Genomic DNA, 13835 nt, shown 5'->3' with positions numbered 1-13835 from the left:
TTTAGAAATGGTGTAGGCTGCATTCTTTGCAGACAAAGAACGGAAACCGTAATGTACACTATAATGTACACGCAGACGTTTGCAATGTCACTCCGCATAAAATGTACATGTAAGACTGTACCATGGAATAAGAACGAAACTGCTTTGGTTGCTAAAAACAAGAATGGGCTAGGCTAGAACCCTGATCCCCAGTTCTTCGGCGCCTGACAGTACTGTACACCGGCAAATACGATAAGGTAACATTTGCAGTGTGTACGTCCTCACCAGGAAAACAGGAATGCCAATCCAACTATGAACACAGAACGCCTAGGAGCAGCAATGGGAAAACGGTAAACCGACTCGAAGAAAATTGTGTATGTGTGTGTGTGTGTGTGTGTGTGTGTGTGTGTGTGTGTGTGTGTGTGTGTGTGTGTGTGTGTGCATGTGTGCATGTGTGTGTGTGTGTGTGTGTGTGTGTGTGTGTGTGTGTGTGTGTGTGTGTGTGTGTGTGTGTGTGTGTGTGTGTGTGTGTGTGTGTGCGTGTGCATGTTTGTGTGTCTGTATGCGTGTGTGTGTGTGTGTGTGTGTGTATGTGTGTGTGTGTGTGTGTGTGTGTGTGTAAGTGTGTGTGTGTGTGTGTGTGTGAGAGAGAGTGTGTGTGTGTGTGTCGGCAATCTTAGTGCGTCTGGGTGCGAGTGGCATGAGTGCAGTGTGGCCTGTCAACTTCCTGTCAGCCAACAGCCTCGTTCAAGTTCCCATTTACATTGTGGTAGGTGGCTTAAATGTGCTGGTGGGCTGAATGTGCATACGTGCTCTCCCACAGTATCCTCCCGACAGCCATCGGACTCTGTCGATCCTGCACCTCGCCTAGTGCTTCAGCATCAACATTACTGCTCATTCCACTGTGCGTCATGTGACCCGTGCTTCTGATATGCTGCTGGATTTCAGTGGCACAATTGCAAGCGCAGCAAGCAACCAACAGGGCCGGGGTGTCTCCAGTTCAAGTTCTGCTGTGCGTATGGCGAGCAATGTCGCAGGCAGCAATATCTGCAGCAGCAAGGGACCAGACTGTTCAGCCGCGAAGCATGATTGCAGCTTTGCCGTTCAACGGCAGCTGTATGTGCATATGGACTTGCATACCAGATGTACTACACACATATCTCTCATGTGTCCGGACCCCAGTGGGTGAGTGTAATATTGATCTACTACGCTTTCCTGAACTCGTTTCCGGAGTTGAGCGCTCTGCTCAATGTGCTTATTTTTGTCTTCACCCGTATTGGGGATTAACGAGTCAGGAATAGTCTATATTAGTCATTCGACAGTCTGAAGTTGTAAGGAGCATGCGAATCTTCTTTGAACCGCAAACTATACAGCGATAAGAGCCAATTTGGAGGCAGCAGTGTCATCTTAAAAGAACAATCATGTAATACATAGCATGGCTTACAGATATCCGTGGGGTGTGTATCTATGTGCATTGGGCGAAGTACGAAAGCCTTGGATGTTAAATGTTCCTGATATTGCCTCTTATGTACATCGATATATTTGAAGAATCCGCCTGTGCAGTTCAAAGAGCAGGCTGCGGTCTTGCTAGAGCAGCTCGCCATGTGTGTCCTGATGGCGGCTACCTCTTCCGATGTGAAGTGAATTTCTGCCCGTGTCTTTTGCGGATTCCATGGACGGAATTTGAGACGTTGAAACCTTTCATTGATTAGGACACATTTGGTTATATTTGTTCTGACACCACTTAGCGGAACATTTCTAAACAAGTTGCGTAGCACTACAGAGGCTTTAAGACCAGTATTGTCCAGCAGCTTGATCTTGTAAATGTAATCTGATAGAGGAGAAAAAAGAAAATCACAAGAAAACAGGCCAATGTGTATAGATTTGTAACACGGAAATTGTGGCACAAGTTATGCGATCGAGTCCACCAACTAAACCAGATTTTGAGTTGGTGAACTCGATCGCATAACTTGTGCCCACAATTTCCATGTTACAAATTTTTCCTTGGCTCACCATCTGAGTTCCTAAAATGTGTATAGCTAAAATGTTTTATTCCCATACAGATATGTACACGTTGCATGTTGGTTTTCGTTGGTTTTCAGTCTTCTAATACCCTGACATTCGTATGTTAGGGGAGTGCACAACGAACTAAAATCTGGAGAAAATCCGCATAGTATTATGTGTACAAATACACAACAAAAGGACATGTCCACATAAACTCACTCTCCCTCACATACCCACATGCCATTATATGCATGCACACATACATACCCACAATCTCTGTCTCTGTCTCTGCTTCTGTTTCTGCCTCTCTCCCACTGTCTTAATTTCTATCATCGTACTCCTGTTTACACCCACACGTGTGGCCATTGGCTCTCGAGATCCAAATAAGACCACAATAAGCTTTGAAATTTGTGTTTACCCCAGCACTGAGGAAATAGTCTGGTTGTGCCTTTTTGTACCTTTGCTTGTGCCTGGTCATGTAGGTGTAATCAACACGTTGGCAGCTAGAGATCCCAACCATCGGTGGCAGGTGATCATGTGTGACTGACAAAGAGGGCTTTCCTAAAGCGCGAAAACTGGGTGGCCCTAGACCCATGCCACAACTCTCTCTCTCTCTCTCTCTCTCTCTCTCTCTCTCTCTCTCTCTCTCTCTCTCTCGCTCTCTCTCCTGTCTCTCTCTATCTGTCTGTCTGTCTGTCTGTCTCTCTCTCTCTCTCTCTCTCTCTCTCTCTCTCTCTCTCTCTCTCTCTCTCTCTCTCTCTCTCTCTCTCTCTCGCTGTCTGTCTGTCTGTCTCTCTCTGTCTGTCTCTCTCTGTCCGTCTGTCCGTCTGTCCCTCTCTTTCTGTCTGTCTCTGTCTGTCTGTCTGTCTGTTTCTGTGTCTCTGAGTCTGTGTCTGTTTCTATTTCTCTGTTGGTTCTGCTACGTCAGTACGTGAGTGAATTTACATTGATACAGAAACTAAGAGTTGGTTATATTCTACGGCAACCGGTTTAAGCTGGTATTCTAATAAGGTCATGGCTACCAGTTTGTGAGTGCTAACTTCCACCCTAGCACCAAAACTCTAGGCCGGCTTGCAAAATAACAGCAGTGAATGTGCCGTCTGAAGATCGCTAGGAAGCGTGAAGTTTGAAGTTACAGCTGAACAGGCCTTCTCCTCCTATGTGTGTAAGTAGTTGGTACAACATGCTGTCCACGGCGCCAATGAATGAAGGTGGAGATGTCAACCTTGGTATGATCAAGCACAATACAGTGAAGACTCCAAGACTAACGAAGAAGTAACAGACCAAGGTAGTGTTATACTATTGTATATGTACATCCTTACCTCCTGGTTCGGGTTCATCATCTAGGCAGAAACAAAAGAAAAGGAAACATGTTCATTTAGTATTTGTTTTTGTTCCACTGGCACTGGAACAAATGTTGCTGGTCCAAAACCCATTTCTGGTCATTTTGGAATCCGAGAACCAAAAGTCACATTTGATGATGGCCAAAGCTCCATAATTTCCGAATAGACCGTACTTATAGGTAGGTCCATGGTGGAGAGGGCCTTACGGCTTTTTAGGGCCCGACCAGTTAGCTCAAGGGCTAGCAAGGAGGGTGCTAAAGTACTCCTTTTGACCTGTGCAAGGTCCCGTTTACGCTGCGCTGCACTCGGGTTCGCCGCTGGGTACGGATTGTGCGCGGACTACTGACTATTGCTACTGCGCGTGCATGCATAATAATTATAGCAATTTCTCTTACAAACCTTCTTGGTTTTTGTTCCGATTCTCTCTCTCTCTCTCCAATACACGTACTCCACACTACAGAGCAACAGTTCCTTCTTGTAACAAAGAGGGAGAGGTCAGGAACAACAGGTCTGCAGTCCAAGGCAGTCAGATGCGCAGTCCAAGGCTGTTGGAGCGCGCATCCAAGATGTGCTAGAGCTGATAGCCAGTTAGTTGTAGAACGTCAGTACCGTCGGTCAGTGTCGTGCAATGTTATCGCATGAGCTGACTGTTTAGTAACTGGTGGTGTTAGTGAACGTTATAGCATAACTTGTGGTTCCTTGGTCCTTTTTCTTTTCTATTCATGTATCCTTGGCTCTTCATACATCTTATTATTCCTGAACTGGGCATTCCCACAGGCCTAAGGACTTCTTATGTGTACCCTATATGTTGTTGCATGGATGAGTGGAAATTTGAAATCATGGATCCAGACAGAAGATGGCTCTGGCTCTGTGACAACGCATAGTCTTGCATGCACCACATACCATATGCGTCATAACTCTCACCATATCAACGCGTACACTAGGCCAGACAGATCTGCACTTATTAGTATCGTCTAGAAGTGTAGCATTGTCGGTGACTGAGGCCGCGATCACACATCAGAAGTTTACACCGCTTTTGCGGAGGTGAAAAGCGTGACTAACGCAGCCTCTTTTGCAGAACACACGATGCAGCGGTCACATATCACTGTGTTCCTCAACGCTCTGCATTGGCAAAGCGAATGAAAATTTGCGTACATTTCCTGAAATTTTAGTAGTTTTTGCCCGAGTTGAACCGACCTTCGCTCGTAGAACTACAGTGTGGTGGATTGTGATTGCCGGCAGGCTTCTGCTTCATGGCACTGAATAACTCCTGTGAAGCACCCTGATGGATATGAGCGCATTCACTACGGTCCAGTATAGTGATAAAGGGGAAGTTCATCGATTGTTCCAGTAGGGCTCAGATAGTCACAGTTACGCGTCATGGCCAAAAACAAAAACAAATTTAACAGAACCAAGAGATGATAATGACAGCACGAAAATATGGAGAAAGGGGGTAGAGGGGGGGGGGGGGGGGGGAGGGGCTCGCGCTATACTGCGGTGCAGTATGGGTGTCCACTACGGGTGTATTTCAATTTTATTTTATTTTGCATGAATATCAAACGGATGTGTACTGCAGAGTTTTGTTGCCTTCTCCATCATCGACCCCAGCGCTGATGCCTGTGGTTGCAATGAGAGAGTGGCAATGTACTCTACTACTCCCCGGTTACAGTCCTAGTGGTACACACTCCGGCGGACGTATTGATGGAGAGCGAAACACCGTCGCTCCTGGTCCGCGATCGGGGCCAAGGAGTCTGGGTGACGGATTTCCTCATCAATTACTGTAAAACCGGAATGTTCAACCACCAAAGAGTTTAACGATGGCTACCTGACGACCCATCCGTATGCGCATATTTATGCACAGACATCTCAAACCGGGTTCGCGTTAAAGTCTCCTCAAATAACGAAAAATAAAACTGGTCGTTAAAACGTTAGACTTTGTGACTCGTTGGACTTTCCGCTTTTACAGTACCCACTCATGGTGACGCAGTGAGTTGCGACATTTCCAGAACATACGGTACATTGGCAGTGAAGAAGAACATGGTGAATTGATACCAAACAACATCAAAAGTGGCACACAAGAGCCATTACCATGCAGGTTTCGCAAAAGCGGATCCGCAGAAGCGGAGTTTCTGCTGGCAATTTTTTGGCGTAGCGAAATTCAAACTTTTTCTTCGATGCGCCGCGAAACAAGTGCATGTGTGACCGCAGCCTAAACATGCACAGAAAAAAGAAATACACTCTTGGCATATGTACTTACTGGAATACCCCTGCGAAACGCACCGTGATTTCCAGGGATTATTTGCGTCGGCTGATGGAATGCACAGCTCCACCCCACCAGAACCCTTTCCACAAGGAGGTTGACATTGCACTAGTCAAACATGAAACACAGGGCAAGAACACATATTGATTAGTTTGGATGGTGACATCATGACTCCAGTCCCATCGAACCAACTTTAGAGGTGGGGCAGCCATGGAAGAAGGGAGGGGGTGCGGGGTCCTCCCTGGAAAAAAAATTTCAAAAATTGAAGCCAATTGCAAGCATTTCCGAGCATTTGGTGCCATTTCAGTGTAACTACAATAAAAAACTATGCGAATGTATTTGCTTGATGTGTTTCTCAACACGTCAGGTGATGCGGCCGCGAATCCGGCTAACTTTTTTTTTACAATCAAAAAACTTCCCCCTCCCCCCCTCCCTCTCCCCCTGATCAAATTCCTGCGCACACCCCTGATACATGTCTTTGAATCTGAGTGGGAAGCACTGTACTGTTTTTGCTTTCCAGGTTTTTTATGAGAAACCACGAACCTCGAGAACAGAATACTGCATGTTAGAGGTGGCTGCAGACGCAACTGTGGTGGTGAAACTAAAGCATCTCCGCCGACCTGACGTCTCGGCTTCAGCGACACTGAATGTTGATACTAGCCGTTCAGCACCTTCTCTCTATGTTTTCTATTTTCGTTTTGTTCCTCGACCGACAATGCTTGCCTGTGCCGTGGTGGACTGCCGCAATCGCAGTTGAGAAAACGATGTGCCGCTTGGGTGGGGGTAATTAAGCGGATTGGATTGCCCATTACGGCATCACAGACGAGAGATCAGAATTTGGCAGAATTGACGATTGAAAAAGCAGAATATTTATCCCGAGTCCTAAGACTCATCACTTCACTTGAAGGCTTTCCCTTGCTCTCAGCAATCCTGGGTACTTTTTTTAGCATTGCAGTTCAAGCACTCGCTTGTACTTGGCAGAGTGCGCTGCGTTTTGGGGCCGAGATACAGCGCTACATCATCCAGTCCGCAAGCCACAGTACAAGTGGCAGGCGCTGGTGCTTGACTTCGTAGAATATGAAAACATTCTTCAGTGATTGCCTTTCTCTCTTTCTCGCGGAGGTAAGCAAAAATAATGTGTGTCGTCACCGCCAGTCGCTATGGCAACGTATATCAGATAATGGGGCATTTGGCAAGTGTGGCTGATCATGTGCCAACGAGATTCATCTAATTCGAACCAATATTAGATTTTCTTTTTATCGGCCTTACTTGAAAAATCGATGCATTTCCCCTTTATGAATAGACATGTAATTTTAAGGTAGCTAAATACAAAAAATGGTCCAAAGATTTGTCTTTTTTGTCTTCTGCACGTCCCTATAGATGAAGGGGACAAGAATGGCCACTTCTTAGGGGGAATTTGGCCATCATCTTCCTCCATAGCCTATCGCAGGCGGGGAATGTCGCGTAAAAGACAACGTGAGCATGATGACAATATCAAAATTGGTCCGAAGATGTCGCTGTTTTGCAGCATCTGTGGCAAATCACACCTTGCTGAGCAGGAAAAACAAAAGATGTGGTGGGGGTGGGGGGTGGGGGCATACCTGCCAAGTATCCCGTTTTTTAGGGATTATCCGGCAATTTTGGATGAACTCCCGTGATCCCGAAATTCCTGTCGACGATCCCGAAAATCGCAGTCACAAGAAACAAGTCTTGACTCCCAGTATTGTTCTCGGAGCACTTCAAGTGACTGTGTCTAGCTGTCTTTGTTGATTCTGTCCTGTCTTAGCTGTAGTACCAGTGGGGTTTCTAATACTCATTTCATGAGCAGTCCCCGAACAACGTCGTTTGAGTCTTGAAAATGTGTAGACATGCAATGTATATCATCACCCGATCATCTAGATTGTACAATTGCTATGGACAATGTCACAAAATGTTGATGTCATCATCTTTTAAAAAAGTTTAAAAAAAGGAACTTTGGAAAAATATGGCATATCCCGAAAAATCAAGGCAAATCCCGGGATTTGGGCCTGGCGATCCAGAAAAAGCACTCTCAGTTCTTGGCAGGTATGGGGGGGGGGGGGGGTATTTATGCAAACATCTCCTGTACTGGCTGATTTTCTTTTCATGCCATGAGGTGTTGTCTATAATAATAATAAACTCCTGCTGCAAAGCCTCTTTTTCCTTCGGAAATGGGAGATTTCAGTCAAACACACCATGGAAAAAGAAGAAGAAAAAGTTGTCCATGAGGGGGTGCTAACCGATGAGTGGCGGAAAGTCATAATATTTCCACTCATGACCTGCACAGAAGGATGGTCAGAAGACCAATTTGTGACTTAGTATCGAGCTACGTTTTAAACAAGCAAAGACAGGGAGTGTGTGTACTTTGTTCAGGGTACAGGGCTGCAAATCGCTGGGAATGATTTGCAATGGGTAACATTGAGGCAAGAATAGAGAGGCTACAAATACTGCGTACGCCAACGTGACGAAAGCGTTGGCCACATGTTGCAAAGTTACGCGGCACAGAGTTTGATTCGGCTTCGCGTTGTGGCAAGCCAAGCCGCATCTCCGGGACAACCAAAATGGCGACATCGACAGATCCTTTTCCTCCAGTGATGTCATGGTGTTCCTTATTCCGACGCTCGAGTGCTGCGCAGACCGGAGGTTCTTGAAACATTCTTCGCGGAGCGCGATACGTGTAGATCGCCAGATGCACGTCAAGTCGTGAGCTCCACGCCGCCGCGTACTTTTCATCCTCCAACCCAGGTGACAGGTCTACACGTCGAGTTGTGGCCAAAAAAAACATGTAGGCGAACCTCTCTATGACCATATCCTGTTCTACGTGTGGTCTTTGTCCCTGCTTCATAGTACTGTAAAACAATCGCATCTGCATTACACATTACACATGCATCGATTTCCCGCCGTTAGGTTTTGCATGGCAAGTCTACTACAACCGTACACACTGTCATACCAGCTCTGCATAAAATGTCATGAACTTTGGGAGGTCATACTCTGAAATGTACTATAACAGGTTGTACCTCCCAAGTATGGGGTAACTTGCTCCGCAAAAAGGTGACAGCCATCTTAGATGCATACCTCCTGTTGTCCTTAGAAGCACAAGAAAGTGCAATACGTTCTCACCTTTTGCTGTGTCGTCCATTTCAAATTGTGTAGGCTTGAGATCAACCATTGGCACTACCTTCTTCAGAGTTACAGCACTGTTGACAGAACCATTGAAACTCCCGCGTACCTTATAGTCACGTGTATAGCTGCTAGTGCACGTCAGATGGCAGTTATCGGCACTGGTGCAGAGCTGTTTGTCCAGCATCGTCTTCACTGCCAAACTGTGTATTCGCATCTTGCAGCTGTCTCCGACTGTCGAAATTTCACCCATCTTTCCAGTGATATCCACATGAGCTTTGCTGTTGCCTAAATGGCAAATGCGTGCGTCGAGGTGTAATCCGCCCACATGATTACAGCTACGGTGTTCACCCTGCTCATGTTGTTCCGAGATTGCGTAGTCAAAAGTCATGGTATTGAGTGCCCGATTGAGCAGCACGTGGAAATCAAACTTGGGACTTCCTGTTCCGAATACACAAAAACACACATAATATGCACGCCCACGAGTACCCACGGACATAAGTGAACACACATGCACACATGCACACACACACACATACATGTACACACACACATACATGTACACACACACACACACACACACACACACACACATACATGTACACACACACACACACACACACACACACACACACACACACACACACAAGCACACACACACACACGCGCGCGCGCACACACACACAAGCACACACACACATGCGCACGCGCACACATACACACACGCAAACACACAAACACAAACACACACATACACACACACACACTTTTACTTGCACTTGTACTTGCTCACTGCCAAAACTGGTCACGTGCGTCGCCCCGGATAGGGATTCAAAAGGAATCTTGGAAAGATGATTCAATAGATGATAATTATGCCAAATAACGCGAAACCAGACTTGAGAGGGCATCGCACACAAGTTGCATACAAATTATACTACAATGTGTACACGATAGACCCTGAGCTCTGCAGGAATGCAAGTCACAGGTAGCCGTGCAACTTTGAACTTTGTATGCAACTACTCTGCAATGCCCTCTCAAGTCTAGTTGCACGTTATTTGGCATATCATCTATTGGCTATTGAACCTCCCAACGGCCAACACCCCCTGAAATCACCAAACTGAAGACAGAATAGCATGATTGGAGTTTCGGGTGGCACAGGACGGCCACACAGAGACACTTTGGAATTTTCTGAATTTACAATTCCGTATGCATGATGCTGAGTTCAATTTGCCCACTACCAAATTGTTTATGATCTACGACATCGAGCAGACCTGGGTCCTACCAACAGGTTTACCGACGGTTAGGCTGCTGACATAACCAGCCAAATAATCCGTGGTAGCACCAGGCGCTGCCGGTCGGACACCATGTCCTTTGCGGCGATGTCCATCTCCAAAAAGAACTCCATCTTCGTCTCCATAGGGTTTGAAAATACTCCAACTTCAACTGAGCCTGTCGGTCTCACGCTTTCTCAGACGGCATAATTTTTTGTTGCAGATTTTCAGGGCTAACACTTGCCCTTACTTCAACCAGGCCTGGCTCCAAAACATCGTTGGAACAAGCAATATTGAGGTTTCAAACCACCCCTCCCATCAATAAAAATCGAAATCTCAATGGTGGAAGATGCTCCAAAGAAGAAGTCACAATGTACGCGTGTCGGCAGGATCATTCAACCTACAGAATTCAGATTTTGCAGGATGCTGGTTCTGAGCCACATGCTACGCATGGCACCAATCAGTTTTTAACCCCTTGAGCGCGGATGACGTACTAGTACGTCATAACACCCACACAGTGACCCAAGGATGACGTACTAGTACGTCATGCACTTATATACAAACTAATGGCCCGTATCTTCTTCCTTGGCCGATTTTCGCTTTTGTTCTTGTTGTCGAGTGCTGGTCTGGGTCCTACCTACCACTGCCTGTGGTTGTGGCTCCCAAAGATTTCACGACTTCACATAGCCAAGGTTTGAACATTTTCAAAAAAGACCATTTTCTTACGTGGTGCACTGACAAACAGCCCCGCGCTCAAGGGGTTAAAAGACATAGCTGCATGACACATAAAGTCACGAACATAACATATCCGTGTGCACAGATACTGAATTAGTAGGCATCGTCATCTTCATCCCGCTTGGCTCAAATATATTATGATGCGCTATTTCACCAGACGTCCATCAAAATCCAACAGGAAGTTTTGGCTATGGAGGAAACATGTATACTACAATTGAATAGGAAAGTGTGTGGACCCTGAAACTAACAACGGTGGCAGGTACAACAGCACACCTTCAAGCAGCCGAGCCTGATGGAAACAGACTCAACATCTATTTGGCAGAGGTGCACCCACCCATCAAACCACTCTCCCACTCACACACACCCGAATTTATCATCATTGTCCAATATTGTTGATTTGTGCGCAGTTACTCTGGTGAGATGGCTGTGAGTGCGCTACAGTCCATTCATTGGAAACTGGCACCCTAACTTTTCGGTGTCTCCCGCACATAGTTGTAGATATCGTGAAAGCAACAGTACATCCTGTATTGTGTGACCCGTGCAATTACTCCTTTCAACATGTCATTTGAGGCCAGAAAATTCCAAGAACAGGGAAATGGAAATTCAGCCAGGTTTTACAAAATTAGGACAGGTATGCCATGGGAAAATGTATGGAGAAGCTGATCCCAAACCCAGATTTTTGAGATTTAAAGTGGGTTTTTGATCCTCAATTTGGCCCAAATCGGACTTTCAAAAGCCAGCGGGACTATTTCCGAAGAATGGACACACACACACACAAGAAAGCGTTATGGAACTTAACTTTCTTCATTTTTTGCTGTTGTTATGAGTGCACAATTAATCTTATTTATTGCCAAATGGACTGTAGGGAATAAAATTTTAATAAGTTGTAAATAATGCCGTGATCTTTGCTGTTGTGTGTGCACCTTTTACTTAATTCAAGGCAACCAATATGTATCTAATATTCACTGAGTACGAGGTCAATATAGGAAATAAAAGCCGAGTAAAGACCGAGGCAAAGTTGAGGTCTTTTACGAGGTATTTTTTTCCTATACTGACCAAGTACGAAGTCAATATTGGATTTATCATGACTAACCAAAGCCTGTGCTCAATCGCTAAAAAGGAGTCAAATATAAGCGGTCAATATAGCCCTTAGGAGTGAAATATGCAGGAATATTTGACTGCTTAGGTATGGAAAAATCTATGTGAGTCACCACTAAGGGGGTGATAATATGCATTACATTTAGCAAATGAGCTTTGACATACAGTCAATTTCTCTAATAACGACTGCGGATTTAACGACAATTCCTCAATAACGACAGAAATTCCATGCCCAAAGTAAAGTCCCATCTAACTGTAATGAGACTTAGGGTATAAGGACACATCACGAATGAGGAGACTTTTCTGATGCCCCGCCGAGTGTCGTTATGCGCAAAGTTGACTGTGGCATTACGGCATGCTAAATAGCTGTGCAACTGCTACTAACTGCCTTTATGAACACCCAACCAAGACTAAACTTACTTAGAAGATCCTTGCTCAAAGCTGGAGATGATGAGACAAAGACACAAACAAAAAAACATAAACACACACACACAAACACACATGTGGCATTCTTCGTGTGCCCGTGGTGCTCCTCGCTGCATTTTCTCACCGTCCGCTCAGTCTCACCGACATATTCCTCGCCACGGACAGCACACCTCAACGAATACACAACATCCTTAGACATACATGTATTTCTTTGAAGGCCAGCATCACATCCACGACACTCAGCCGGCCTGCCCCTTCCCCTCTTCTTAAACGCAGCGAGGAGCACCACGAGCAGGCAACGAATGCCACACAGGAAAAGCCTTGGGGTGAACATAATCGCAAGAAACGCCACATTTTCCCGAGTCATCTTTGCCATTCTCCCAAGCCTCGATTCTCGCCCAGAGGCAGAGATCCTACGTAGACCGCCGAATCATGAAGGCCCTCTTCATGCGAAAGAGGAAAACGGCGGTGAATAGGGACAAGGGTTGGCGTTTGCTGGGCGATGTTTAGGTGCTTAGGCGTTATTTGTCACTGATATGTTCAGTTTGTGCTTATCCTTTGCTTCCTTTTGGTGCTACCTGTCTCATCGTTTTTGACAGGTATAATAACCATAGTCTTTGTTCTGGACTTGCTATTCCTGAAGATGGGCCAGGCCCGAAAATTTGGATTTTATTAATTTTGGAAGAATTTGTAGCCGAGAGACCGTTTTGAGTAGTGGTGTATAACTGTGTGAAACATGAACTGTGGCTACAGTGGAGTCTGCACACCCTAAGGAAGGTGAATACCGTACTGGCAATATATGTTGCCGCGTAACGCGTAACGCAGGGGGGTGCGGCGTAACGCGCGACCAGGCTAGTGCGACAAATTTTCGTTGCGTTCGTAACGCGCGTCCGGCGGGGTGCGGCGATCTTTTCATTGCAAAAAAGGCTGAAAACTGTGAAAGCACGTGTACCGCGTGGTGAAAAGTTCAAAACTGGACGCAGCAGGAAGTCCTGCAATAGCAAAAAAAGGACTGCGGCAATATAGAAACCTGTGTAACTGCTCCTGTGCGACTTTGCATGTAACGCCCTGCGTGCGGTAAACATGTGCCAATGTAACGCTTCATGGCCTCACTGCGACCATATATATTGCCAGTACGGTATGAGACGATACATAAAAGACCTTAAACACACATGTGAACACATGCATTCATGCGCATGCAGATTTACACAAACACACAGCCGACACAAAACTTACCAGTGTAAATCTTGCTTTTATCACCATCAACTAGGAAGAAGGAGAAGAGAGTAAAAGAACGTTGATGAAATTAATATATTCAATAATGTCTCAGATGGGGAGCCAAGGATTATCTCTAATATCCATGGACCTTCCAAGTTGGAGGGGGGAGAGAGAGAGAGAGAGAAAGAGAGTGAGAGAGAGAGAAACACAGAGAGAGAGAGAGAGAGAGAGAGAGAGAGAGAGAGAGAGAGAGAGAGAGAGAGAGAGAGAGAGAGAGAGAGAGAGAGAGAGAGAGAGAGAGAGAGAGAGAGAGAGAGAGAGAGAGAGAGAGAGAGAGAGAGAGAGAGAGAGAGAGAGAGAGAG

The 13835-nt window shown here is 45.8% G+C and overlaps 1 protein-coding gene across 1 annotated transcript; it reads right to left on the bottom strand.

The window, feature by feature from the left end:
* Positions 1 to 1117: 1117 nt before the first annotated feature.
* On the bottom strand, positions 1118 to 13514 carry LOC135826481 (uncharacterized). Its single transcript, XM_065339090.1, has 6 exons — positions 13491 to 13514; positions 12249 to 12269; positions 8725 to 9165; positions 5584 to 5694; positions 3306 to 3326; positions 1118 to 1810 (listed from the first exon to the last, which is right to left on the bottom strand). Exons 3-6 carry the CDS (start codon positions 9113 to 9115, stop codon positions 1287 to 1289), a joined length of 1047 nt encoding a protein of 348 aa, XP_065195162.1. The 5' UTR covers positions 9116 to 9165; positions 12249 to 12269; positions 13491 to 13514; the 3' UTR covers positions 1118 to 1286.
* Between the last annotated feature and the right edge of the window lie 321 nt (positions 13515 to 13835).

The sequence above is a fragment of the Sycon ciliatum genome, chromosome 10 (genome assembly GCF_964019385.1).
Source record: "Sycon ciliatum chromosome 10, ocSycCili1.1, whole genome shotgun sequence".
Classification (NCBI taxonomy): domain Eukaryota; kingdom Metazoa; phylum Porifera; class Calcarea; order Leucosolenida; family Sycettidae; genus Sycon; species Sycon ciliatum.
The sequence above is the reverse complement of the archived record's forward strand: the minus strand, read 5'-3'. Positions and strand labels throughout refer to the sequence as shown.

What these genes read in the sequence shown, in the direction of transcription:
- LOC135826481 (XM_065339090.1), bottom strand. Translation starts at nt 9,115, where the DNA reads ATGACTTTTGACTACGCAATCTCGGAACAACATGAGCAGGGTGAACAC. An exon ending in AATGGACGACACAGCAAAAG is followed by an intron (nt 5,695 to 8,724) that starts GTGAGAACGTAT and finishes ATGTTTGACTAG; the next exon opens with TGCAATGTCAACCTCCTTGT. An exon ending in TGATGAACCCGAACCAGGAG is followed by an intron (nt 1,811 to 3,305) that starts GTAAGGATGTAC and finishes CTCCTCTATCAG; the next exon opens with ATTACATTTACAAGATCAAG.